Below are 27,576 nucleotides of genomic sequence, written 5' to 3'. Positions count from 1 at the left end.
CAAACTTGCAACCTTTGGAATCAGAGGCAAATGGTTAGGTTTAAGTTTAGGCATTAACTCCACATGGTTAACCTGTCTGGGCTAGGGGGCAGTATATTCACGGCCGGATAAAAAATGTGCCCGATTTAAACTGGTTACTACTCTTGCCCAGAAATGAGAATATGCATATTATTAGTAGATTTGAATAGAAAACACTCTACAGTTTCTAAAACTGTTTGAATGGTGTCTGTGAGTATAACAGAACTCATATGGCAGGCAAAAACCTGAGAAGATTCCAAGTATTTCTTAGCCACCACACAGCTGACTGCTATAGATACTTACTTTATGTCACATTTATATATGTGTATTCCTCTGGATGGTGTATTGGTTTAAATATCTGTCGGAGTCTGTGCTACTCTTCTGTTGCCTTACTTCAGCCTTTTGGGTGTTGATGGTGTTGCAGTGTTCTCTTTGTTTTCGGCCAGGATGTTGCTCCAGCGTTTTCTGTCGGTCAGTGAGGAATGCCAGTAGCTATGGAACGAACCTTCACACCAATGCTCACTCACTGACAATCTCCCTCGCTTCTAAACCAGCATTGGCCAGTTTCTGGACTGATGCTGTGATTTGTGTATGTAGTTGTTCCCGCTGCCCTGCAGATCTTGGGTAAAAGTGCTGCCAGATCGTTCACGCCCATCGGCTTTGATGTGTACCAGATCGAGTCGCCAATACACTCTCCTCTCCTTGGGTGGAGATAAAATGCAAGGGCGTTCTCCGGTTATTTCAATAGATATTTCTCCAGTGATTCCACCAGGCATAGTGAGTTCCCTGGCTGCTCGAACATAAATCCCCTCTTGGACTCCCTGCACCTCTCTCTTGGGTTCAGATTATTCTTTGTGGCTTCATTATATGCAAGAGTGGCGTATCAGAGAGAGAATGCGTTATAATATTGTTTTGCAGTAGCCTAATTGTGTGAGCAATTGTGGCTCAGTTGGTAGAGCATGGTGTTTGCAACGCCAGGGTTGTGGGTTCAATTCCCACGGTGGACCAGTACGGAGAATTTTTTTTATGAAATGTATGCGTTCACTACTGTAAGTCACTCTGGATAAGAGCGTCTGCTAAATGACTAAAATGTAAATGTAAAATATCTTAGACTGTTCTCGTCTGTTTTACGAGGAATGAGTTGGGCTTTAGTTGTCTGTTCCCCTCTTTTGCTCTTCAACCCAGATGTAACTGGAGGTCGAACCACACTTTCTGGATCAGACCCCTCGGTGTACCGGGTTTCAAAACCTGGGAGTTTTGGAGCTGGGCCATGTCCTTATGGGTCATATATTTTCCTTGCCGCCTTAGCTGTTTGATGTTGCCCAGAAATACAGTACATGATTGGGGTGGTAAATTCAGTGTACTTCATAAGGCACCAGCTGCGATCGATGGGTGGGTCATTTAGGAAGTGGTTGAGCTCCAGAGTGCCAGGTACTGCTCTCCCTTCCCATTTCCAGAAAACTGTCTTCTCTGCTGCCCTGCTAGATAGCTTCATGTAGCCTAGGCAGCCGATAGTTCAGAACTAGCATCCACTATCGTCTAGGACAGTGGTCACCAACCAGTCGACCTTCAATGCATTCCTAGTAGATCACCAAACATTTCTGTAGAAAAGCCAACAAAGGCTTGTGCTCTTTTTTTTCTTTTCGATTTGCACAGTTGACGGGAGGTGCACTTGATTCAGAAGCCATTCACACCGGGTAGGCAAAGTGTTCTGATTTTGAACCTTTTTATTTGTCTGAAAATACAAACTCCACCTACCCCGCGGACCAGGCATTCTGTGGCTAAAATCGAGTGTGCTTGCTGCATTGACCCATCGGATAGCTCAAATCACCGTACCTACAGCTTCCAGAAAAGTTTGATGCTAGCCTACATGAGATTTCATACATTTTAAAAACCATGACCATAGAGACTGTCAAAGAACACAGCAAAGAGCTGCGGTTTTTATGAGTGGGTTTATGTTGAAGTTTTTATTCAACACTATTACAAAATATTAAACAGGCTTTTCCATATGACTCACACTGCAGCTGCAATGAATTAGTAGCCAAGTGATAACCCTTGGGTTTTATTATTATTAGCAGCTCATCGTGTCTTTTAATATTGAACTTTCTCTGGTCATAGGAACAACATGAATTTGTGCATGAGGCAGAGGCAGATGCGGCACGACTCGAGTTCACCATCAGGTGAAAGATTGTGTCTCCAGATCTCTCTGGTCAGTCTCACCTGAAGAAAGGAATGAGCGATTGAGAAGCGGACCTTCTGCTGTTCTCTCCCTCTGCCGAGACGAATGCAGTGTTCAAAACAACTGGGAACTCATATGTCCGACTTCAGTGCGTTCAAGACAACTGGGAACTCCAAAAAAATGAGATTAGACTGGGAAAAATACAGTTTTGAACAGTCTTCCAAGTCGGAATACCAGGTCGGAAACTTGCATCTTTCTAGAGCTCAAACTTTACGATCTGAAGATCACTGACGTCATGATTTTATTTGTATTCCCCCCCAAAGTTCCCAGTAGTCTTGAAAGCACCATGACCATCAGATGCAGGTAGCATCAGTCAGGTAAAATAAAAAAATAGAATAATTTCAATTTATGCTCAGCTGTGCTTCACAAGTGCTACACCAACTGATCTATTTTGTTATCAAAGCTCAAGTTTTTAAATATAATATGGTCCGACAACAACAATATTGTCAGGCCGGTATTATGTTACCCAGCAAGAAAATCTAAAATGTTGTTCAAACAGAAGAGGGGACTAACAAAGAGTCACTGACCAACAACCAAAACGAAACAGGTGGGGTTTTAGGAGGGGTTCTGAAAGACACTCATGGGGCTGTTCACTGAAAGTTGACAAGCAACAACTGGAACCTAAAAGTCACCCATCATGAGCACCCACTAAATTTGCCCTAGAAGAGGCAAACAAAATAAAAACCCACACAATACTTAAAGACAGCATGCAAACCAAAAACTGGAGCAAAATCCCTCTCCTTGTTCGGGCGGCATTCGGCGGTCGACGTCACCGGTCTTCTAGCCATCGCCGATCCATTTTTCATTTTCTATTTGTTTTGTCTTTGTTTTCTACACACCTGGTTTCTATTCCCCAATTACATGTTCATTATTTAACCCTCTGTTTCCCACATGTTAGTGTGTGTGTTTATTGATTGTTCATGGCGGTACTTGTCGGCTGGTTATGTTTGCCGGGTTATGTATTTACGCCCGTTATTTTCGAGTGACTGGTATTTCTCCACACCTTGAGTATTGTCTGTATACTGGTGCTGTCGTGGAATTAAATACCTTGTACACTAATTTCTGCTCTCCTGCGCCTGATTCACTGCACCAGTTACCCACCGCCTGACAGAAACACGCAGCTCAAAATGGAGTCAGCAGGAGCAGGTTCCCCGGTATTAGGGGTTGAGGAGCGCGTCCAGCAGCACGCTGCCATGTTACAGCATCTCGGCACCGCCATGGATCGCGTCCTGCAGACTATGGATCATTGGGAGAGAAGAGGAGTTCCTCCAGCGCCTCCACCAGCACCACCACAGGCACCACTCACCCCTCCTTCACCCGGTCCCAGTGGGATTCGGCTCGCTCTTCCGAGAGTATGATGGGACGACTGCCGGATACCAGGGGTTCCTACTTCCATCTTGAGTTCTACCTGGTGACCGTCCACCCTGCTCTTTCGGGATGTGAGAGCGTGTCTGCCCTTGTCTCCTGACTCTCAGGGAAAGCCCTGGAGTGGACCAACGCTGTATGGAGGGAGGGGGACGCGGCATTGGACCATTACGCTGAGTTCACCCGCCGCTTTCGGGCAGTTTTCGACCACCCGCCTGAGGGTTGAGCGGCGGGTGAACGACTGTTCCACCTAAGGCAGGGGACGAAGAGCGCTCAGGATTTTGCATTGGACTTCCGGACCCTGGCTGCCAGTGCGGGATGGAACGAGAGGGCCCTGATCGATCGCTACCGGTGCAGTCTGTGCGAGGATGTCCGTCGGGATTGGCCTGCCGAGACACCACCCTCACATTGGACCAGCTGGTGGACATGTCCATTCGGCTGGACAACCTGCTGACTGCCCGCGGACATTCGGATCGGGGCCTGTCAGTTCCATCCCCCAGCACCTCCACTCCGATGCCCATGGACCTGGGAGGTGCTGCACTTAGGGCGACCGGAGGAGGGGCCATTCCCTGCACCATCTGTGGCCGCAGAGGGCACACTGCTGGTGGGTGCTGGGGGGTTCCTCAGGGAGTCGAGGCAGCAGGCAGGGCACTATCGTGTCACCCCAGGTGAATCGGCACCAGGCTCACCCAGAGCCCCTGTTGGTCACATGTATGTGTTTATTTCATTTCCTGAGTTTCCCCGCATTCCCAGCATAAGGTGCTCGTAGATTCAGGCGCCGCTGGGAATTTTATTGACCGTTAATTTGCCCATAGTTTAGGGATCCCCCTTGCTCCTGTGTATATTAGCTTCCCTGTGCACGCCCTAGATAGTCGACCATTAGGGTCAGGGCTGATTAGGGAGGCCACCGCTCCACTAGACATGGTTACGCAGGAGGGTCATAAGGAGAGAATCAGTCTCTTCCTTATTGATTCTCCTGCGTTTCCCGTGGTGCTGGGCCTACCCTGGTTGGCCTGTCATGACCGCACTATTTCGTGGCAACAGAGGGCTCTCACGGGGTGGTCACGAAAGTGCTCAGGGAGGTGTGTGGGGGTTTCCGTCGGTGCTACTACGGTGGAAAGTCCAGACCAGGTCTCCACCGTGCGCATCCCCTCAGAATATGCCAATTTGGCTCTCGCCTTCTGTAAGACGAGGGCGACTAAATTACCACCTCATCGATGGGGGGATTGTGCGATAAATCTCCTGGTAGACGCAGCACTTCCCAGGAGTCACGTGTATCCTCTGTCACAGGAGGAGACGGTGGCTATAGAAACATATGTCTCCAAATCCTTGGGGCAGGGATACGTTTGGCCCTCCACTTCACCTGCCTCCTCGAGTTTCTTTTTTGTGAAGAAGAAGGATGGGGGTCTGCACCCGTGTATTGACTATCGAGGTATCAATCAGATCACTGTGAGGTACAGTTACCCGCTACCTCTCATCGCCAGTGCGATCGAGTCAATGCACGGGGCGCACTTCTTCACAAAATTGGATCTCAGGAGCGCTTACAACCTGGTGCGTGTCCGGGAGTGGGACAAGTGGAAGACAGCTTTTAGTACCACCTCAGGGCACTATGAGTACCTCGTCATGCCGTACGGGTTAATGAACGCTCCATCAGTCTTCCAGGCCGTGTATATCAACGACATTCTGATATACTCCGCTACACGCGCCGAGTATGTGTCCCTGGTGCGCAGGGTGCTTGGTTGACTGTTGGAGCATGACCTGTACATCAAGGCTGAGAAATGTATGTTCTTCCAACAGTCCGTCTCCTTCCTAGGGTACCGCATTTCCACTTCAGGGGTGGAGATGGAGAGTGACCGCGTTTCAGCCGTGCGTAATTGGCCGACTCCCACCACGGTAAAGGAAGTGCAGCGGTTTCTAGGGTTTTCCAACAACTACCGGAGGTTTATCCGGGGTTTTGGTCAGGTAGTGGTTCCCATTACCTCACTGCTGAAGGGGGGACCTGGTGGGACTGCAGTGGTCGGCTGAGGCGGACAGGGCTTTTGGTCACCTGAAGGCTCTGTTTACCTCGGCTCCCGTGCTGGCTCATCCGGATCCCTCTTTGGCGTTCATAGTGGAGGTGGACGCATCCGAGGCTGGGATAGGCTCGGGCACGCCTCCAAAGCTCCGCCCCTGTGCTTTCTTTTTCGAAGAAGCTCAGCCCTGCGGAGCGAAACTATGATGTGGGGGACGGAGCTGTTGGCTGTTGTCAAGGCTCTGAAGGCGTGGAGACATTGGCTTGAGGGGTCTAAACACCCTTTCCTCATCTGGACTGACCACCGCAATCTGGAGTGCATCCGGGCGGCGAGGAGACTGAACCCTCGCCGGGCAAGGTGGGCCATGTTCTTTACCCGTTTTGTTTTCACTCTGTCCTACAGACCAGGTTCCCAGAACGCTAAGGCAGACGCACTGTCCCGGATGTATGACACAGAGGAGCGGTCCATGGATCACACTCCCATACTTCCGGCCTCTTGCCTGGTGGCACCGGTGGTGTGGGAGCTGGACGCGGACATCGTGCGTGTGTTACGCACAGAGCCCACTCCCCCTCAGTGTCCAGCTGGGCGCTTGTACGTTCTGTCTGCTGTCTGCAACCGTCTGATCTATTGGGCCCACACGTCACCCTCCTCTGGTCATCCTGGGATTGGTCGGACAGTGCGCTGTTTGAGCAGGAGGTACTGGTGGCCTACCTTGGCTAAGGACGTGAGGGTTTATGTTTCCTCCTGCTCGGTGTGCGCCCAGTGTAAGGCTCCCAGGCACCTGCCCAGAGGGAAGTTACAACCCCTACCCGTTCCACAACGTCCGTGGTCGCACCTGTCGGTGGACTTCTTGACGGATCTTCCTCCCTCACAGGGCAACAACACAATCCTTGCCGTTGTGGATCGGTTTTCTAAGTCCTGCCATCTCCTCCCTTTGCCCGGTCTCCCTACGGCCCTACAGACTGCAGAGGCCCTGTTCACTCACGTCTTATGGCACTACGGGGTGCCTGAGGACATAGTCTCTTATCGGGGTCCCCAGTTCACGTCCAGGGTCTGGAGCGCGTTCATGGAATGTCGGTCAGCCTCACCTCAGGCTCTCGACCCGAAACCTGCCCCTCCGCCTGCCCTGCCGGAAAGCTGGGTCCGCGGTTTGTGGGGCTGTTCAAAGTCCTGAGGAGACTGAACGAGGTATGCTACAGGTTACAGCTTCCCCCAGATTACCGTATTAATCCCTCGTTCCATGTGTCTCTCCTCAGGCCGGTGGTGGGTGGTCCACTCCAGGAGTCTGAGGTGCGGGAGATTCCTCCGCCCCCTCTGGACATCGAGGGGGCCCCGGCGTATGCTGTTCGAGCCATCCTGGACTCGAGGCGTCGGGCGAGGGGCCTTCAGTACCCCGTGGAGTGGGAGAGGTACGGTCCGGAGGAGAGATGCTGGGTGCTGGTGGAAGACGTCTTGGACCCTTCGTTGCTGCGGGAGTTCCATTGTCTTCACCCGGATCGCCCTGCACCTCGTCCTCCGGGTCCGGGGGGCTACTGTCACGACTTCCGCCGAAGTTCGGGCGGCGTTCGGCGGTTGATGTCACCGGCCTTCTAGCCATCGCCGATCCACTTTTCATTTTCCATTTGTTTTGTCTTTATCTTACACACCTGGTTTCAATCCCCCAATTACTTGTTTATTATTTAACCCTCTGTTCCCCAATGTTTGTTTGTAAGTAATTGTTTCTATGTTGGAAGGTCCGTTATTGTGGGCTCTGTTTTTATATTGCATTTATTATATGTAGAGTAAAATACGGTTATTTACTCATATCTGCTGTCCTGCGCCTGACTCCTATACACCAGCTGCACACAGACTTCCTTACACTCATTCAAGGGTTTTCTTTATTTTTACTATTTTCTACATTGTAGAATAATAGTGAAGACATAAAAACGATGCAATAACACATATATATATATATATATATATATATATAATCATGTAGTAACCCAAAAAGTGTTAAACAAATCAAAATATATTTTATATTTGAGATTGTTCAAATAACCACCCTTTGCCTTGATGACAGCTTTACACACTCTTGGCATTCTCTCAACCAGCTTCACCTGCAATGCTTTTCCAACTGTCTTGAAGGAGTTCCCACATATGCTGAGCACTTGTTGGCTGCTTTTTCTTCACTCTGTGGTCTGACTCATCCCAAACCATCTCAATTTATTTGAGGTCGGGGAATTGTGGAGGCCAGGACATCTGATGCAGCACTCCATCGCTCGCCTTCTTAGTAAAATAGCCCTTACACAGCCTGGAGGTGTGTTGGGTCATTGTCCTGTTGAAAAATAAATTATAGTCCCACTAAGAGCAAACCAGATGGGATGGCATATCGCTGCAGAATACTGTGGTAGCCATGCTGGTTAAGTGTGCCTTGAATTCTAAATAAATCACTGACAGTGTCACCAGCAAAGCAACCCCACACCATCACACCCCCTCCTCCATGCTTTACGGTAAGAAATACACATGCGGAGATCATCCGTTCACCCACACTGCGTCTCACAAAGACATGGCGGTTGGAACCAAAAATCTCAAATTTGGACTCCAGACCAAAGGACAAATTTCCACCTGTCTCATGTCCATTGCTCATGTTCCTTCAGATACGCACTGAATCTACAGAGAGAGTTGTACTGGTGTGTATCCTCAGAAAAATAGTTATTCTGGGGCAAATCTGAAAAAGTATTTATTTGAACCCAGGTTTACATAAAGTACTCCATCTCTGCAGGTGATCTGTCTATCATGTCAAAATCACTCCAACAGGTCTACAATATTATGACTCCAGAGAAACCTGGGTTCAAATAAATACTTTTTCAGATTTGCCCTAGAATAACTATTTTTCTGAGGATACACACCAATACAACTCTCTGTGTAGATTCAGTGCATATCTGAGTTATGTATTGCAATTCTATCAAGTTTTTATACCATTGGCAGACTTTGTATACTATTGGCAGATATTTTGGTTTTGTACACAGTTATACAAAACGTGGTATAACAAAATTACAATTTTAGGCGAGTACATGGGGTGCTATAGTATATCTCAGCAGATGATCTGTCTATCTGATCAAAATCACTGACACCTCTACCATCCAGTAGTATGGATAAATTGTTATTATGTCTCCTGAGAAACCTAGATTCAAATAAAGGTCGCTTCTATCGAACTAAAAAAGTCTATATTAATACAGAAACACTAAACAATGATTTAGATTGGTTAAGAACAAGTTAATTGACAAAGTCATGGACAATTGAAGGAATTTAATAAAAAAAATATGCCACTGGGGTCAAAATGACCCCCTCTGTAGTTATTAACCTCCACGAGATCGATGTCCATATACCGGGAAGGTTGAGCTAACGTGCGCTAATGTGATTAGCATTACATTGTAAGTAACAAGAACATTTCCCAGAACATAGACAATGTCGTATATGGGCAGAAAGCTTAAATTCTTGTTAATTTAACTGTGCTGTCCAATGTACAGTAGCTATTACAGTGAAAAAATACCAACATCTATTGTTTGAGGAGAGTACACAACGACAAAAAACTTATTATGGCAACTGGTTTGATATATTCAACTCTGAAGGTAAATAATGTACTTACATTCAGTAATCTTGATCTGATTTGTCATACTGAGGTTCCCAGAGATAAAATGTAGGATAGTCTTGTTTTGATCAAACCCATGTTTATATTCAAATGTAGGAACTGGGATGTACAGTTTGAACACCTGCTGTCTCTGGCTCTACACCCACCCCGCCCGGCCATCTAGACGTGTGAAATTTTGTGTATAAGCTAATGATCCATCATGTATGATATTCCTGGGAGTGTGTAAACTTAAATCAAATCAAAGTTTATTTGTCACGTGCGCCGAATACAACAGGTGTAGACCTTACAGTGAAATGCTTACTTGCCATAATGTTGGATTACCATATAATTTTTGTATGTTCTCTATAGTTATGTAGTTATGTATCAATTGACCAATTCAGCACATTTGGGAAGACTTGATAAAAAATATTGTCCAGCAATGCTTCACTGGATCAATCTGGAACTTTGCACACACACATCTAGTGGCCAAAATCCAAATTGCGCCTAAACTGCAATATTATATTATGGCCTTTCTCTTGCATTTCAAATATGATGGAACAAAATAATATATAGAAAACACATGTTTTTTTGTTTGTATTATCTTTTACCAGATCTAATGTGCTATATTCTCCTAAATGAATTTCACATTTCCACTACCTTCAAAGTGTTTCCTTTCAAATGCTTGCTTCAGGTCCTGAGCTACAGGCAGTTAGATTTGGGTATGTCATTTTATGCCCAATTTTTTTTTAAAGGGTCAGATCCTTAAGAGGTGCTTAAAGAGATGTTTGGGTGAAATTATGTCACCTTGTAGGCCAGTGGCATCCGCGATAATGCATTGTTTATGCCTACCTTGCTACCGGCAGTAATTAGCATGATTTAGCATCGTCCTTAAAAATCTATGCAATTCAATATCCGATGTTAGCAAAGCTGACATTTTCTAACAAAACTCCAAACTAACTTCGGTAGCATCAAAACCTGAGAAGAACCTGTACATCTTCTTTTCCAGCGACAATTTTGTATTTTTGCAGTAATATCTGCATTTCCAATATTTCCTGTGTATCCCCATCAAGCTACAGGTGGGTTTGTTCACAGCTGGTAATCGTTCGGCGTCTCAGCCAATGGAATACAATACAACTTTACTGGCTATGTTACAGAAAACAGAAACAAATGTGGTGAGACTTGAGGAAATGATTCCAATTCTGACTAACTAAATTCCAGTGATTATTTTGACAGTATCCGTACAAACTCATCCAACTACCGAACTTAGTTTTAAATATTTTTTTGAGGGAGTTGAAATTTGTATTGCAGCTTTAGAGATAGCAACGTTGTATCTGTCCCATTATGGCGTCTGTGTACACATGGGCTGGTCCATTGAGGCCATCTCCATTTTGAAGTAGTCCATTTTCTTCTACTACTTCTATGTGTTGGTATACAAACTGAAAGGGTACATACTGCCACCTGTAGTCTGTTGTTTGAATAGGTATAAAGCCAAGGTTGGCAATTTACACCTGTCATAAACATTATAAACATTATGAACACTCCCTAAACTAAAGTAGTTTGGTCACAAAACTGCCTTTTTCCTATGTGCTTGCTGCACTCAGACAACCATAGTGTAATGAGTGATTCTGAACAGAAGGTGACAGTGTTTTCATCTCATACTAGGATCTGGTCAGTGGAAGTGGCGCTTCAGCAGGCCTGGAGTGATGGGATAGGAGACTGGTAGAGGATAAATCAATCAACAATTCGATTGAAATGCTTTGTATCAAGTACATTTAACTTCAAGCCGGACTTAAATCCTCAAAGACCAAGCAAAGGTGACCAGGTAACAGATCTTGAAACCATAAAGTAGAAAACAATTATGTGGTTGGGATCTGCTAATGGTGAGCTTTTTAGCTCTACTGCTATGGATGTTGGGCTTATCATCTGTTACTTTAACCTACTGCTATGGATGTTGGGCTTATCATCTGTTACTTTAACCTACTGCTATGGATGTTGGGCTTATCATCTGTTACTTTAACCTACTGCTATGGATGTTGGGCTTATCATCTGTTACTTTAACCTACTGCTATGGATGTTGGGCTTATCATCTGTTACTTTAACCTACTGCTATGGATGTTGGGCTTATCATCTGTTACTTTAACCTACTGGTATGGATGTTGGGCTTATCATCTGTTACTTTAACCTACTGGTATGGATGTTGGGCTTATCATCTGTTACTTTAACCTACTGGTATGGATGTTGGGCTTATCATCTGTTACTTTAACCTACTGGTATGGATGTTGGGCTTATCATCTGTTACTTTAACCTACTGCTATGGATGTTGGGCTTATCATCTGTTACTTTAACCTACTGCTATGGATGTTGGGCTTATCATCTGTTACTTTAACCTACTGGTATGGATGTTGGGCTTATCATCTGTTACTTTAACCTACTGCTATGGATGTTGGGCTTATCATCTGTTACTTTAACCTACTGCTATGTTTAGTCAACTCTCTTAGGAAGCATGAATGACAAACATGGATAGTCTATTTGAGATGGCACTTTCACAACGCTTCTGTTACTTAGATTGATATGTGTTTCTTTATATAGCTAATCATTATGTCCCTGTAATAAATGTTTGGGAAAAGCTTGGCTATTTATTGTGATGATGCATCAAAGTTAGCAAGACACTGAATATATTCCCGAAATCCAACAGTGCTATGGCAAGTTTTCCAGTGCATTTCCCCGTCGCCCCTGTCCGTGAGCGCATTTGGTGTTGATACTGTTAATGTGCATGGTGAACCACCCCGCCTTGGGCCTCCCTTCCTCCGATAAGCCCTGATTCTGGAGCCCGGCCAGGTTACGCAATTAATAGGCTACTACCCACCAGGTGCGGCTCTCTCTCTTTCTCGCTCTCTCTCCCACCCCTTCTTTTTTCTGGGCTGAAGCACACGTCATTGGTCATGAAAAAGCCACACTAGTCTTTCATTGTGAAAAATGTACTGTTGTTTTTTTTCTGCCAGCTTGCATGGGCCTCATGTAAGCTGTTGTTGGGTTTTCATTGTGGACCACTGTGCGGTATACCTACAGAGGTATATTGTCAAATATAGCCTACTACACAATGTGTTTGTGGTGTTCAGTTGTAGGCTATTTGGCATGCCTGTGGGATCTGTATAACTCAGGTCAACCAGGAAGAATCAGCCTCTATCTATAAGTTAATATCTTCATATCTGGAGCTGAACTTTACACATTTGGAGTTGAATTGTATGCCCATAAAATGCATCAATATGTGAATTGGAACACTTCACCTGCAGTGTTTTTGAGGAGTTGGATTTGCATAACATTGTGATCATGCAAACTTCTGATATTGTTTAAATAAAATGTAGCCTACACTGTAAAACCTTTCCTGTTGTTTTCACGGTTACGTACAGGCTGCCCGTTGCCTGTAAATTACCTAAAATACAGTACCATATGTTACCATACTGTATTTTACAGTAAACAATACTGTTACTCTAATCTTTTTTACCATTGTAAAACTTACAGGCAACTGGCTGCATGTAAATTACCATAAAACAACAGTACAGTGCATTGCTGTAATCCTTAATGTCTCTCAATCCTGTCAAACAGAATGGTTTGAAAACGTTGCCAGTTGCCATTCCCACAATGCTGTGCGGTTACAGTAATGTAATGTTAAATCAACATTTCTTTGGAATTTAGGGTATGATTTAGTGTTTAGGTCTAAAATCATCCAGAGTGCATTGCTCTTTATTGCAATCTACTGTAAATAATTAATACAGTACTTTAGTGTTAGTTTTACAGTATAGCCTATTACTGTCAAAACAACAAGAAAGTGTTACAGTCATAGCCTGTTTGCAGCCTGCCTAAAGTAGCCTAACAGTGCAGTTTCAAACATCTAAGGATTGTATTCACTCTGGGTATATGGGTGTTTTATGGGGACAACGAAAGGATGCCCACCACAATTGTCAAACATAGACTAACTCAAAATTATAGGCGAAAGCTATTTGTGTAAATTTGTCTTGCAATTATCATTATTCTGGTCGAAATTAGGATCATGCCAGCGTTCTTCGCTACAGTAATTAAAACGCCCCCCTGATTGGACAGATAGATTATCCCAACGGGCCTCGCGCTCCTACTGACGCGTGAGTGGGATGGAGAGCGAGTCACAGTCTGCCCAGGGCGAGGGCAAGAAGCACACAAGGACCCGTCAAGGAGGCCACCGCTCCAGTCTCTCAGCCAGGCCACCATTTACGTGCGTTTAATGTCGCTTCGCAAAACACACAATTACAAAAGTGTTTTAAACGTATATGCGCGCAGGGGGAACGTCAAGTGGGGCTGAATACAGTCCATTCACTGCAACTGTTCTGAAGAGCCACAAAGAAAGTGTGTTGAGGACTCGAGTAGTGGGCGAACCCTCTCCACAAAAAAGTAACGACACGGAGAAAGAGGATAAATTAAGTTTCGACTGAACTGCATTTTGTATTAGTCCTTATTGTGGAAGAGAAAATGAATGCCGGGGAAGAGAATCTGCTGAAGTCCATCAGCAACGACACTTTACTGGACCTGACGCAGCGATACGGCCAGTCCGCCTTCGGTTTTGGACCTGGCCAAATTACTGGAAGTCCTGGAGGGCGGTATCCTCTCACACCGGCCGCCGACTTCCTCTCCGGCCAGACGGGCAAGTCCAACGAAAGTGGCGGGGAGCAGACCAGCGATGACGATGACGACCGTTTCGACCCTCTGGACCCCCGGAAGAGGGGTTCCGCATTCGACGATGACAAACACGGGGGTCCTCTTTCCAAGAAGCCCAAAGAGCAGCGGTCTCTGCGCCTGAGCATCAATGCGCGCGAGAGGAGACGGATGCACGACCTGAACGACGCACTGGACGGCCTCCGCTCTGTGATCCCGTATGCGCACAGCCCGTCAGTGAGGAAACTCTCCAAAATAGCCACTCTCCTCCTAGCAAAGAACTACATCCTCATGCAGGCTCAGGCTCTGGAGGAAATGAGGCGGCTGGTGGCTTATCTGAACCAGGGACAGAGCATCACCTCGCCCATCCCTACCCCCATTGCACCCTTTGGACAGGCTGCTGTATACCCCTTCACGGGCTCGGCACTCGCCACCTGCGCGGAGAAATACTCGGGGACACCTGCAAGTCTCTTTAAGCACCATAACGACAAGCCTTGATCACTTTTTATTTGTATAGTCTATACCTGAACTTCACCCACTTGTATCCAAGTCTAATGCGTAAATCCTAAACTAAATAACTGCTGCGATGTTTCATCCAGATTTAAAAAAGAAAAACAACACTGGTGTTTACTAAGGCTAGATTAGGGTTGGCGCTGGAAAATTGCTGTTTAAAAGTGTTTCTCTTTCCCTGTCCTCTCCTCGGAGGTAAAGGAATTGTATTGCTGTGGCAGTGTCTGACCATGTTTTAATTGACAGTTGACATGTTATGTGTGGCTATAAAAACGGCACCCTTGCAAAAGTTTTGAATGATCTATTTCGTATTCTTGTGTAGTCTACAGACCTACTATGCAACATTCCGTGAAACAGAAAATAACGAGAGAGATGACAAGATTTGCGTTCCAACTTCCAAGAGATTTTTTTGCAGCACTGTCGTTTATGAATGCACTTTCCCTCATTTTACCAGACGCCATGTGAGGAAACACTAGTGTAGGATATTTTTGGAAAATATGTATTGATGATTTTGGTTTTGTTATTGCACAATTCACATGATTGTACAACTGTGGAAAACTACTTGATCAAAGTACTGTTATGTTATTCGCTTTCAAAACAACAGCCTTTACAGAAAAATAATTTGGTTGTGTTGCAACATGAATTTCATATATTGTTTATATGTCTTTATAAATAAAACCTATATCTATGCTGGAATATGATTCGGTTTTTTTCTTAAACTTCATTCCACACAACTTAACCATGCTCAAATCATGCTCAAAAGTAAAAATGACACATTCATTCACTTAACTTAACAGTTTATTTCATCATTTTTGTCATTAGCATTAGAATTGCCAATTTGTCACACATTCATCAGTTTTAAGCCTACAATTTGTTAAAATGATTGTAGTTTACAGACGTCTGACTTTAGGCATCCCTCGCTCTAAAATTAGTTGAATTGACTGAATTCAATACGACCAAAAACAGAAATAAAATGATTGATTTCCAAATGAGGAACATAAATAATCTCACAACGATTTAGGAAATGCACAAGTTGTTATTAATATAATTTCTGTGTAGGCCTTTCTAAAATGATCGTATGAAAATCACATCAATTAGCACCTCATCTCACTCATAGCCTTTCTAGACTCGATGACACTGACAAACCAATCCATCACTCATTTCTGCGCTATGTCTAGAATGAATGGGTCCTATGAAATGAGTTTGAAACATCGTTCAGTGCTCCGCTCTATTTCTCCCCCATTAGACACCCTTTGGCATGAAGAGCTACATTTATAACCCAGTAAACGAGCCGGTTCTGGCTGGTGTGGCCCGCTGGCGCTGAAGGGAAGGGCGCAAGAGACGCCCGCGGCAACCAGGACCTGTCTCCCGGTATTTGGGTGATTGCAAGGCCTCCGCGAGCTTTCTCCAACCCGGTCCGGTAATATTAAGACGATTCCAGCTCCTGTCTCCCTCGACGTCTTAATTCGATGAACGGGGCAGTTTTGATTCGCAGGGCAGGCCACTGCACGGAAAACGTCAGTACCGTAAAAAATGAATTAGGTTTACAGAAAACCCTTAAACACCAAACTCCGTATCAACTTGATAAATAACTCCTCCGAAATTGATTACTTTCATTTTGTTAAAATATTTATTCTAATTAAAAATAAATAAATGTAATGCCTTTTTCACCAATATCAACGAGTTTCTAATTTAGGCAGTGTTATGATTAAGTTCAGTAATTATTATTCGAACCACAGTTTCATGGGATGTTTAAGGGATAATGCCAGAGAAGCCGGTGTTTGGAGGATATTTTGGCACGGGTGATGGCCCGTGCCAAAATGGTATATTTTCCTTAAAAAACTTATTTTGATTCATTTACTCATTATATTTCAGCCTTCCACAAGATATAGTCTCGACACAAACATAGGGTTGCTAGAGACACGACCCAGTCGTTCAGTCTGGCTGTTCTGTATCTATGTATGTGTCCCAGTCGTTCAGTCTTGTTGTTCTGTATCTATGGATGCGTCCCAGTCGTTCGTTCTATTGGTTCTGTATCTATGGACGCGTCCCAGTCGTTCGTTCTATTGGTTCTGTATCTATGGACGCGTCCCAGTCGTTCATTCTATTGGTTCTGTATCTATGGACGCGTCCCAGTCGTTCGTTCTATTGGTTCTGTATCTATGGACGCGACCCAGTCGTTCATTCTATTGGTTCTGTATCTATGGATGCAACCTAGTCGTTCGTTCTAAATGTTCCATAACCATACTGGCTGGCAACGATCGTATCCCTTGCTTGCTAGCTAGCCAATTATGGCTAACTTACAGTCACGTCAAAAAAGAGCAGCCAGAATAACAGCAAAGTAGCTGCATTTGCATTGGTTTAAGCTGTTTTCTAGTGACATTTATTTGGATACATCCATAACAATAAACTGATGAGGCGCTACTTCGCCTGGCACAGAAAATATGCTCACTTGTCAGGACACTGTTGTTCAGAGGAGCTAGCCAACAACACAGCTACAGTAACATAATCACTTCAAACTGAACCTGGAATGACTGCAAATGATCTGTGTTTCCTTGTACCTTTTTTCAATTTACATTTTTTTTGTATATATCCATAAAAATGATGCCAGCTGAATCATGATTTCGACTGGCTGAGAAACGCTGTATGCAAGACAGCAATGTTAATACAAATCTCTGCTGTTGAAAACTGAATGATAGACTAAAAGAAATGTGAGATAATGTCTAGATGCTTTTTATAGTGGAGATCAAGTTTATAAATTGCTTGGCTGGGCTGATGAGACAGTGGATTGCGCAGTCAAATGGAACAGAGTAAATAGGCATTTTAACGTCAGATTTAGCAGGTGGTAACTTGTGGAATAGACACTGGCTAGAATGCGGTTTTAACCAATCAGCATTCAGAATTAGACCCACCCGTTTTATAAACAACTACAACCACACCTGTCCTCAATGTAGGCCTACGTTTAAGTGGCATAGTTTATGTCAATATCTATTTGTTTTTCACAATAGGCTACCTCTAAAGAAATGTTCGGCTGGGAAAGAAATGTGAGAAACCTGATTTTCAGTCAGAGTGAGGCATAACTTTGCACTTTGCCACCTTTTATGCACTAGTCTGTCTGTGCGTAAAACCAGCCTATCCCTTAGCTGTGTCCAGGTGGGACACCAGGCTATGCATAACAAGAAGATGGAGTGAACTTCATATAATATGAATAAGATCAGCCTACTCGTTAGTCACTCAATCATTCCGTCTCTCTGTCTGTCTGCCAGTCGCTAAGGGTATTGCCCCAGTCACTCTCTCACAGTTCAGATGGACGTCATAACAGCATGCCACCCCAGCATCTCAAATTGGCGTTCTGATGACATGACTCCCTCAGCAGCTGCGCGTGACAGGCAGAGGACCGGGGATGCGTTGTGACAAACGGTGCCATTGATGCTAGGCCATAGCCTTGGTCTCATACTCAATCACTCTCCACTTTGGCTAAATGGCTTGGATGAGACGGTTGCCTTTTTGCACGGACGTCTGGGCAACTGCATGGTTTATCACTTGATACAGTATGTGTTCATGGAAACAACTTTCAATATAGCCATAGCTTGTAGATTTCAAGGTGACATTTATTTATTATAATAATATCATCTATAGGCCTATTGGTGCCTTCTTGACCTTATGTGGTGTGACACAGTCAGACCGGAGGCATAACTGGCTGTTGGTGCCTTCTTGACCTTATGTGGTGTGACACAGTCAGACCGGAGGCCTAACTGGCTGTTGGTGCCTTCTTGACCTTATGTGGTGTGTGACACAGTCAGACCGGAGGCCTAACTGGCTGTTGGTGCCTTCTTGACCTTATGTGGTGTGTGACACAGTCAGACCGGAGGCCTAACTGGCTGTTGGTGCCTTCTTGACCTTATGTGGTGTGTGACACAGTCAGACCGGAGGCCTAACTGGCTGTTGGTGCCTTCTTGACCTTATGTGGTGTGACACAGTCAGACCGGAGGCATAACTGGCTGTTGGTGCCTTCTTGACCTTATGTGGTGTGTGACACAGTCAGACCGGAGGCCTAACTGGCTGTTGGTGCCTTCTTGACCTTATGTGGTGTGTGACACAGTCAGACCGGAGGCCTAACTGGCTGTTGGTGCCTTCTTGACCTTATGTGGTGTGACACAGTCAGACCGGAGGCCTAACTGGCTGTTGGTGCCTTCTTGACCTTATGTGGTGTGACACAGTCAGACCGGAGGCCTAACTGGCTGTTGGTGCCTTCTTGACCTTATGTGGTGTGTGACAGTCAGACCGGAGGCCTAACTGGTTTATAGACTGCTGATTATTAGTTTAACCATGTGGTATACCAAAATATTATCAGTATTTATGATAATGGACCTACAATGAAACGTCTTAATCTCCACCTCCTAATCTGTGTTTGGATACATTTACATAGCCTACTCATATACTGACTCTCATGGTCTCACACACACACACACACACACACACACACACACACACACACACACACACACACACACACACACACACACATTTGGAATGCACACATATGCCCACAGTGATGTTATGTAGACCAACACACATCCCAGCACACTCCTGCCTGCACAACTGTGTCCAATCTAGTGCACAGTACTGCTGCATCTCTGGTGTCTGTAAACATTTGTGTTTGTTCTCAGTGGGATCAGAAGGGAATGATTTCATTAGCAGGGCCAGGAGCTTTGAGGTATGTTTTTGTGCTTTTCCACAACCCGATGGTATAGTAGTAAAAACATATGCCCTTAAGTGCCAACCTCTCTCTAATGCGTCTGACAGCGCTGCTTTCTCTAATTAAGCTCTTACAGAGCCTAGCCTACATGTCTGATGCACATTGTGACACTCTTTATCACACTCGTATACATAGAGGACAAACAAACACACACACACGTGCGTGCGCACACAGACACATACTGGAGACCTATGTGGAATACAAACAAACAACACTGCCGAGGGTTGTTGAGGGAATGGGGTTGGGGATGGGGGGGTGGGCTGTGCGTTAGATTAAAAGGCTATGCAGGTTTTTGTTCAAATCTGCTCAGGGAGGCAAACATTTTCTGTTAGATGCCAACTGACACTGGAAGCTGGTGTTTGGGCAGGATCAAGTGGGGGATGGGGTGAAAAGGTTGCATAAACAATAGGGCCGGACGTGTGTATGTGGGCCGGACGTGTGTGTGTGTTGGGGGGGGGGGCGCGTGTGTTTATATATGTGTCTGATTCTGGTTGTCTGTATGTGGTGAAGAAGGGCAGCAGAGAGAAAGAGAAAGACAGAGGAAGAGAGAAAAAAGAGTAAGACCGAGAGAGGGAAGCGCTGATGTCTCTGTATTGTTGTGCCCACGGTGGCACTGGAAGGACCCCCCAGTGTTCATTTTCTCTATGACGTCACGGTTCTCGTCCCTCCCAGCCTCGCCTTGTCGGAAGCGATGAGCGGGTGAGTCAGTTGGTTCCGAGGAGCCATGTGATTTGGGGCGACGTTGCTGCGAGTGCGGTGGGATGGGTATGGGTCTTCTATTCGTTACCCTCATCGGACGGGGATAGGGTGGATGTAGTTTGTGGGGGGGTGACTATGTGCTCATATGGCCGCAAACCTTCAGAACATGGCAGTCAAGCAAAGTGTTTTGCTTATCGCCACAAGGCACCTGACACCACGCATTGTAAACCCAGACTGTGTAGACGGGCCGGGGCTGGGGCTAGGGTGGGACTGGAAAGATGGGAGATGAGAGGAGCAGGGAGGGGAGACTGCAGGACAACATGAACATGGAGGAGCTAATTTGTCTCTGTCTATTGTATTGTTTGAATTATACAGTACTTTTGTCTCTTGGGGCTGATCTCAAGATAGTTGCCTATACCAATGTTACTATATCTAACGGCGAGAACACATTGATATTCTTAATCACCCTAAAATCTAATTTCTCTGTCACTCCCCCTGACCCCTTTCGCTGCCTCAATACCGTCCTTCCATTTGATTATTTTCCAGTCTCTCCTTCTCTTTCCCTCTATCCCTGCCTCCCTCTTTCATAGATGCCATTCTCTTCCTCCCTCCCACTGTGGTCTTGACAGAGGATGTGAGTTGACAAACGGGGGCATCCGTTACCTTGGCACAGCCTAATCTCTGTAATGGTCCTCAGACACACCACTGACTGCTGGGGAACTTTGGGGGGAAATGGAAGGAAAATGGGGGCACAGACACACACACCTACACCTCCACCCTCCACGTCTAGCTCCCTGCTCCGTACCAGCTGAACACACACACACGAGCACCTCACCCATCACCCTGCTCGGTACCAGCTGAACACACACACACCTACACCTCCACCCTCCACGTCTAGCTCCCTGCTCCGTACCAGCTGAACACACACACACGAGCACCTCACCCATCACCCTGCTCGGTACCAGCTGAGGGGGGACGTGGTTTTGGGGGGAGTGGGGGAGCTCGTTATCCTCATTAATTAATGCCAAAGGCGATGTAATTGGCCATCCATAATCCTCCATGCGGAGACACAGTGACAGGCAGGGCCGGCCCAGTTCTCCACAGCAACTCATAAACACGCGCACTGGAAATAAAGATGCATTTCACTCGCATCCTGACTGTGAATTTGGGACTGGATGTGTGGGGGAAAGGGGGGAGGGGGTCGTGGGGAGTAGTGTTAGCTGTGTGTTGGGGGTGTTAGTGGTGTGTGTGTGTGTGTGAGTGTGTGAGGCGTAGGACTCAGTACGCCTACATAGAACAGATTAACCTCTATTAGTGATACCAAGCCCCACACACAGCCAATCCTGCATCTTATTGTCGTCCTCAACCACTGTCTAACTGTAGCTGCTTCTAATTCAGTCTCTGTTTGGTGTTTTTCGTTCTCATTTACTTTCCTCTTAATTTGTAGCTATGTGTGTTATAAAACATGGTGTTAAAGGATAAAGATTTTTCAGACAGAGTCCAGTGGCTGGGTCTTGGTTGTGAGTTGGACAGGGGGGTGCGGATGGGGGGATGCGACAGTCATCCAAATGAAAGGCAAGATTAAGGGCGTTTCCCCGTCTCGCGCTCCCCCAATTAAAAGCAGTGGAACATGCGCACGGTCAAGGATCAGTGGCTTTTAATGAGGAGCTTGTAGGCTGATTTGGGTCTCATTTTCTGCTTAATAAGGCTGGTTTAAAAAGTCATTTTGGAGGCATGTGACTCCTTTAAACCTGCTCATTATCAATAATAGCGATTCACTTAAGTACTTCAGGAACCGCTGTGTTTAATTAATATTGCGACGTGCACATGGATTAGCTGACAGGCTGGAATGGAGCAGAGAGAGGGGACAGGGAGTTGGGGGACTAAAATTGATGAAGAACTTTCAAGGGCACTGATTTCATTAAGCAGCTTCATTACGACCCAAATAACTCTTCATGTCACTTCAATGCTCCAATTGCTCTCCCAGACTCACACAAACACACACACACACACACACACACACACACACGCACAGACAAATGCACAAACGTGTGGACACGCACACCCACGTACAGGCATATGCACTCACAGACACGCAAATATGCACACACACACACACACACACACACACACACACACACACACACACACACACACACACACACACACACACACACACACACACACACATATTTATTGTGCTGTGTATGAGGAGGACACAAGAAGGCTTTTCACGTTAGACGGCTTTGCAACGAGGATATTTTTTGGTGAAGTAACTGCCTACTGTATATTATGTTTTGATTGATATGATGACTGTCCTTGCAGCCATCCACTGCAATTGAATTCTGATTTGTTATCGAAGAGTTTTTCCTTGAAGCTCACAAACCCAAGGTCACTTGAGAGGTTTGAAGGACATGGGTTTACAGGAAAAGCAGGCTTGAGAGAAGAGTGTGTTGGAGGTGTACGGTAGGCTTGACACAATCTGCTAGCAACTTCCACCACTCAGACACCACTGCTTAATGTCCTCTACCACAGAGCTACAGTTACTAAAGTTTCTTATGGGCTCTTCATCCCATTGTGCTAATCTGTTTAGGCCTGCACTGCTCTGTATCTGGAGCCATGCAGGAAAATGGTGGACTTGAGGGGCACTGTCTCTAAATCTCTGGGTTTTTCTTTGCATGACCAATTACAGGGGCCAACACTGCTGGTGACATGAAGCTCACTGTCACTGTTAAACCAGTAGCAGGTCACAATCAGTCAATCAATCAATCAACCAATCAATCTTTTCAACAGGCAATAAACAAATCAATCAATCCAAGAAAATATAGGACAGGGTGATTTGGTTTATTTGGAACAAGGTTTGATCTCTTATTGATGATATTGGTAACGATAGCTACGTATTGCTGCAAAAACCAAACACCTTTGGTTGAGATCACAACAAATCATTGCTGAATCATCTATTCCCATTCTGTGAAGTGTTTGACATGATCCCATGTCACCTCTAGACCAACATCAACAGTTGTTGTGTTTCTATCTCACCATTGCTATTGTCCCCTTTTCTGTCTCAGTACATGCAAGTCTAAAGTCTTTTGGTGTATAAATAGTATTATGCTATTATTTTATTATTATGAAGCAAGTAGTTCTTAATCCAAAGAAGTGGACTGAATGGCTAATGTTTGATTGTAGAATAAGAGAAGAGCGGAGGAGAGAGGGACAGGGAGGGAGAGGCTAGTTTTAGATACACAGAGGAGGAGAGAGGGAGGGAGGGAGGGATCCCATTTTAATCATCACAGTGGGGGCCTACTTACATTATTTGGGTTTCACTTGTTGATAGCATTGACACTGTCCAACTGAGTATCAGGTGATATCAAAGCGACTTTGAAGGATTAGCAGGAGTAAGAGAGGGTTTAGCGAGTTTTGTGCGGGGGATAATTCCTTTGAAATATTTCAATATAGAAGATTGAGGTTTCTCGAGGACACCCGCAATGGAGAATTTGTCTTACTGTATGACCACAGCAGAAGCAGGGAGAGAGCGAGAAAGAGATTAGAAGAGAGAGAGTGAGAGAGAGAGAAGAAAAGAGAGAGAACCCCCTTTTTAAGGAAGGGATATCAGAAGTAGTCGTCCTGCAGTACTAAAGTATAGGCTATAGTGAATTACAGTACAGTACACTAGCTAAGCTAACAGCTAACGCAAGTTAATGCCACTCCAGCTAATGCTCTGGATAAGCCTCATCTCCACTTCCTTGTTATGATTTGTCATAGAATGCAAATAAGAGGATAATAATACAGAGGCAATCCTTTCCTGTCTAATCTGTAACACCGTTATTGCTGTGATTGGCTGTTTGTCTCTAGTAGGAAATAACAGAAAAACAATCACTTCTGCTTTGTTTTTGAGGAATTGTGCAATTTTTGTTATGAATGGGGGCAAAGTATCCTAATAGCTGATAGCTAGCCTATATGTCATAGCTGGAAGAGGAGCTATTTAACTTTTTACTACTTTAATACACAGAAGTTAGTTTGTCAGAATACTGTTGGTTTTTAGAAATGGGGGGACTATGTACAAAAAGTGCTGTCATTTCTAAATAGTTCACCCTATATGGATGAAAATACTATTAAATTAAGCTGATAGTGTGCACTTTAACCTCATACTCATTGTTTGATTTCAACTTTTGGAGCATGGAGCCAAAAGAAGACAAAATGGAGGGCACTGTAAGACAGCAAATGACACACACACACACACACACACACGCACACACACACACACACACACACCCCTGTGATCGAATTGGCTAGCCCTTGACTGGGAGACTAATGGGTGGCGCTTTCATACACACACACACACACACACACACACACACACACACACACACACACACACACACACACACACACACACACACACACACACACACAAGGGTGTATTGATATTTAATGTAAAGTACATTCAATTGTATGTGATTTCATTTGCTAATAATTCTCTAATAATTAATCAATGAATCAATCAATCATAGCCATGTGCAGGTTAGAACATGAATTACATATGAAATAGATATATTAGAATCAGCTCCTTTTTTTCAATTTTCGCCTAAAATGACATACCCAAATTTAACTGCCTGTAACTCAGGCCCTGAAGCAAGGATATGCATACTCTTGGTACCATTTGAAAGGAAACACTGACGTTTGTGGAAATGTGAAAGGAATGTAGGATAATATAACACATTAGATCAGGTAAAAGATAATGGTACCATCATCTTTGAAATGCAAGAGAAATGCCATAATGTATTATTCCAGCCCAGTTGCAATTTAGATTTTGGCCACTAGATGGCAGCCATGTATGCGCAAAGTTTTAGACTGATCCAATGAACCATTGCATTTCTGTTAAAATGTTGTATCAAGACTGCCCAAATGTGCCTAATTTGCTTATTTATAACTTTTCCTGTTCAAAACCGTGCACTCTCGTTAAACAATAGCATAGTATTATTTCACTGTAATAGCTACTGTAAATGGGACAGTGCAGTTAGATTAACAAGAATTTAAGCTTTCTACCAATATCAGGTATGTCTATGTTCTGGGAAATGTTCTTGTTACTTACAACCTCATGTTAATCACATTAGCCTAAGTTATCTCAACCGTCCCGCAGGGGACCCACCGATCCTGAAGAAGTTTTAACTACATCAAGCTTGTGACTCAATATATTTGTTGGCTGCATTTGCTGTTTTTACTTGAAATGATTTATTAGGATCCCCATTAACCGACGCCAATGGCAACAGCTAGTCTTATTGGGGTCCGACACATATCTAAAAAGACATTATCGACAAAAGACTTTACAATTTACATATATTTAAAGACATTAATGTGTGTGTGTGTGTGTGTGTGTGTGTGTGTGTGTGTGTGTGTGTGTGTGTGTGTGTGTGTGTGTGTGTGTGTGTGTGTGTGCATCTATCAGTTCCACATACATGTCAGAAAATACACACAATAAGTAGGTCACATGGGGGAGAGGCGTTGTGCCGTGAGGTGTTGCTTTATTTGTTTTTTGAAACCAGAATTGCTGTTTTCTTGCACTACATAAGATGGAAGTGAGTTCCATGCACTAATGGTTCTGTACAATTCCTTGAATTTGTTCTGGACCTGGGGACTGTGAAAAGGTGGCATGCCTGGTGGGGTCAGTGTGTGTGTCAGTGCTGTGTGTAAATTGACTATGCAAACAACTTGGAATTTCCAACACATTGTTTCTTATGAAAACAAGAAGTGATGCAGTCAGTCAGAGACTGGCATGCATAGTATTAATGTTAACCCTCTAATTAAAATGAAGAGCAAGACTTGTGGCTCTGTTCTTTTCATGCCCTGATTTGTTTCACCTGTCCTTGTGCTTGTCTCCACCCCCTCCAGGTGTCGCCCATCTTCCCCACGTATCCTCTGGGTATTTATACCTGTGTTTTCTGTCTCTGTTGCCAGTTTGTCTTGTTTCAACAGTGAAGAGGTGACTCCGGGATGCTGGCCTTCTAGGCAGAGTTGCAAAGAAAAAGCCATATCTTAGACTGGCCAATAGAAATAAAAGATTAAGATGGGCAAAAGAACACAGACACTGGACAGAGGAACTCTGCCTAGAAGGCCAGTATCCTGGAGTCGCCTCTTCACTGTTGACGTTGAGACTGGTGTTTTGCAGGTACTATTTAATGAAGCTGCCAGTTGAGGACTTGTGAGGCATCTGTTTCTCAAACTAGACACTCTAATATACTTGTCCTCTTGCTCAGTTGTGCACCGGGGCCTCCCACTCCTCCCACTCTTTCTAATCTGGTTAGAGCCAGATTAGAAAGACCTGTTCTGTGAAGGATGTAGTACACAGCGCTGTACGAGATCTTCAGTTTCTTGGCAATTTCATGGAATAGCCATCATTTCTCAGGACAAGAATGGAGTGGTACATTTCAGAAGAAAGTACTTTGTTTCTAGCCATGTTGAGCCTGTAATCGAACCCACAAATGCTGATGCTCCAGATACTCAACTAGTCTAAAAAAGGTCTGTTTTTTTATTGCTTCTTTATCAGAACAACAGTTTTCAGCTGTGCTAACATAATTGCAAAAGGGTTTTCTAATGGTCAATTAGCCTTTTAAAATGATAAACTTGGATTAGCTAACACAATGTGCCATTGCAACACAGGAGTGATGGTTGCTGATAATGGACCTCTGTATGCCTATGTAGATATTCCATTAAAATTCTACCGTTTTCAGCTACAATAGTCATTTCCAACATTAACAATGTCTACAATGTATTTCTGATCAATTTGATGTTCTTTTAATGGACAAAAATGTGTTTCTTTCAAAAACAAGAACATTTCTAAGTGACCCCAAACTTTTGAACTGTAGTATGTTTTCTCAACAACAGGTTATGGTCAATAATATCAAAGGCTGCACTGAAATCTAACTGTACAACTCCCACAATCTTATTATTATCAAATTCTTTCAACCAATCATCAGTCATTTGTGTCAGCGCAGTACGTGTTGAGTGCCCTTCTCTATAAGCATGCTGAAAGTCTGTTGATGATGTGTTTACGGAAAAATAGCACTGTGTTTGGTCAAACACCATTTTTTTCCAACAGTTTGCTAAGAGCTGGCAGTAAGCTGATAGGTCTGCTGTTAACTTCTTTGGGATAGGTGGCAGTATTTTTACGGCCGGATAAAAAACGTACCCGATTTAATCTGGTTACTACTCCTGCCCAGAAACTAGAATATGCATATAATTAGTAGATTTGGATGGAAAACACTCTAAAGTTTCTAAAACTGTTTGAATGGTGTCTGTGAGTATAACAGAACTCATATGGCAGGCCAAAACCTGAGAAGATTCCATACAGGAAGTGCCCTGTCTGACAATTTGTTGTCCTTCTGTTGCATCTCTATCGAAAATACAGCATCTGTGCTGTAACGTGACATTTTCTAAGGCTTCCATTGGCTCTCTAAAGCCGCCAGAAAGTGGATTGGGGTGTCTGCTGTCTCTGGGCGAAGAACAGCAGGAGAATTTGTAAGTGGTCAGCCTGGGGACAGTGACACTGGAGATGCGCGGTCATGAGACTACTCCATTTTTTTCTTTCAGCCTTTGAATGAATACAACTTTGCCCGGTTGGAATATTATCGATATTTTATGAAAAAATTGCATAAAAATTGATTTTAAACAGCGTTTGACA

General features: G+C 44.5%; 1 protein-coding gene across 1 annotated transcript; it reads left to right on the top strand.

Annotated features, from left to right (window-relative positions):
* Positions 1 to 13,425: 13,425 nt before the first annotated feature.
* LOC115169234 (class E basic helix-loop-helix protein 23-like) lies at positions 13,426 to 15,136 on the top strand. The gene has a single exon (XM_029724706.1). It carries the CDS (start codon positions 13,748 to 13,750, stop codon positions 14,426 to 14,428), a length of 681 nt encoding a protein of 226 aa, XP_029580566.1. The 5' UTR covers positions 13,426 to 13,747; the 3' UTR covers positions 14,429 to 15,136.
* Positions 15,137 to 27,576: the final 12,440 nt, after the last annotated feature.

This window comes from Salmo trutta, chromosome 31 (genome assembly GCF_901001165.1).
Source record: "Salmo trutta chromosome 31, fSalTru1.1, whole genome shotgun sequence".
NCBI classification, from domain to species: domain Eukaryota; kingdom Metazoa; phylum Chordata; class Actinopteri; order Salmoniformes; family Salmonidae; genus Salmo; species Salmo trutta.
Note: the sequence above shows the minus strand (reverse complement) of the source record. Positions and strands in the feature narration are given on the sequence as shown.

Coding starts and splice junctions, on each gene's coding strand:
- LOC115169234 (XM_029724706.1), top strand. CDS start 13,748: ATGAATGCCGGGGAAGAGAATCTGCTGAAGTCCATCAGCAACGACACT.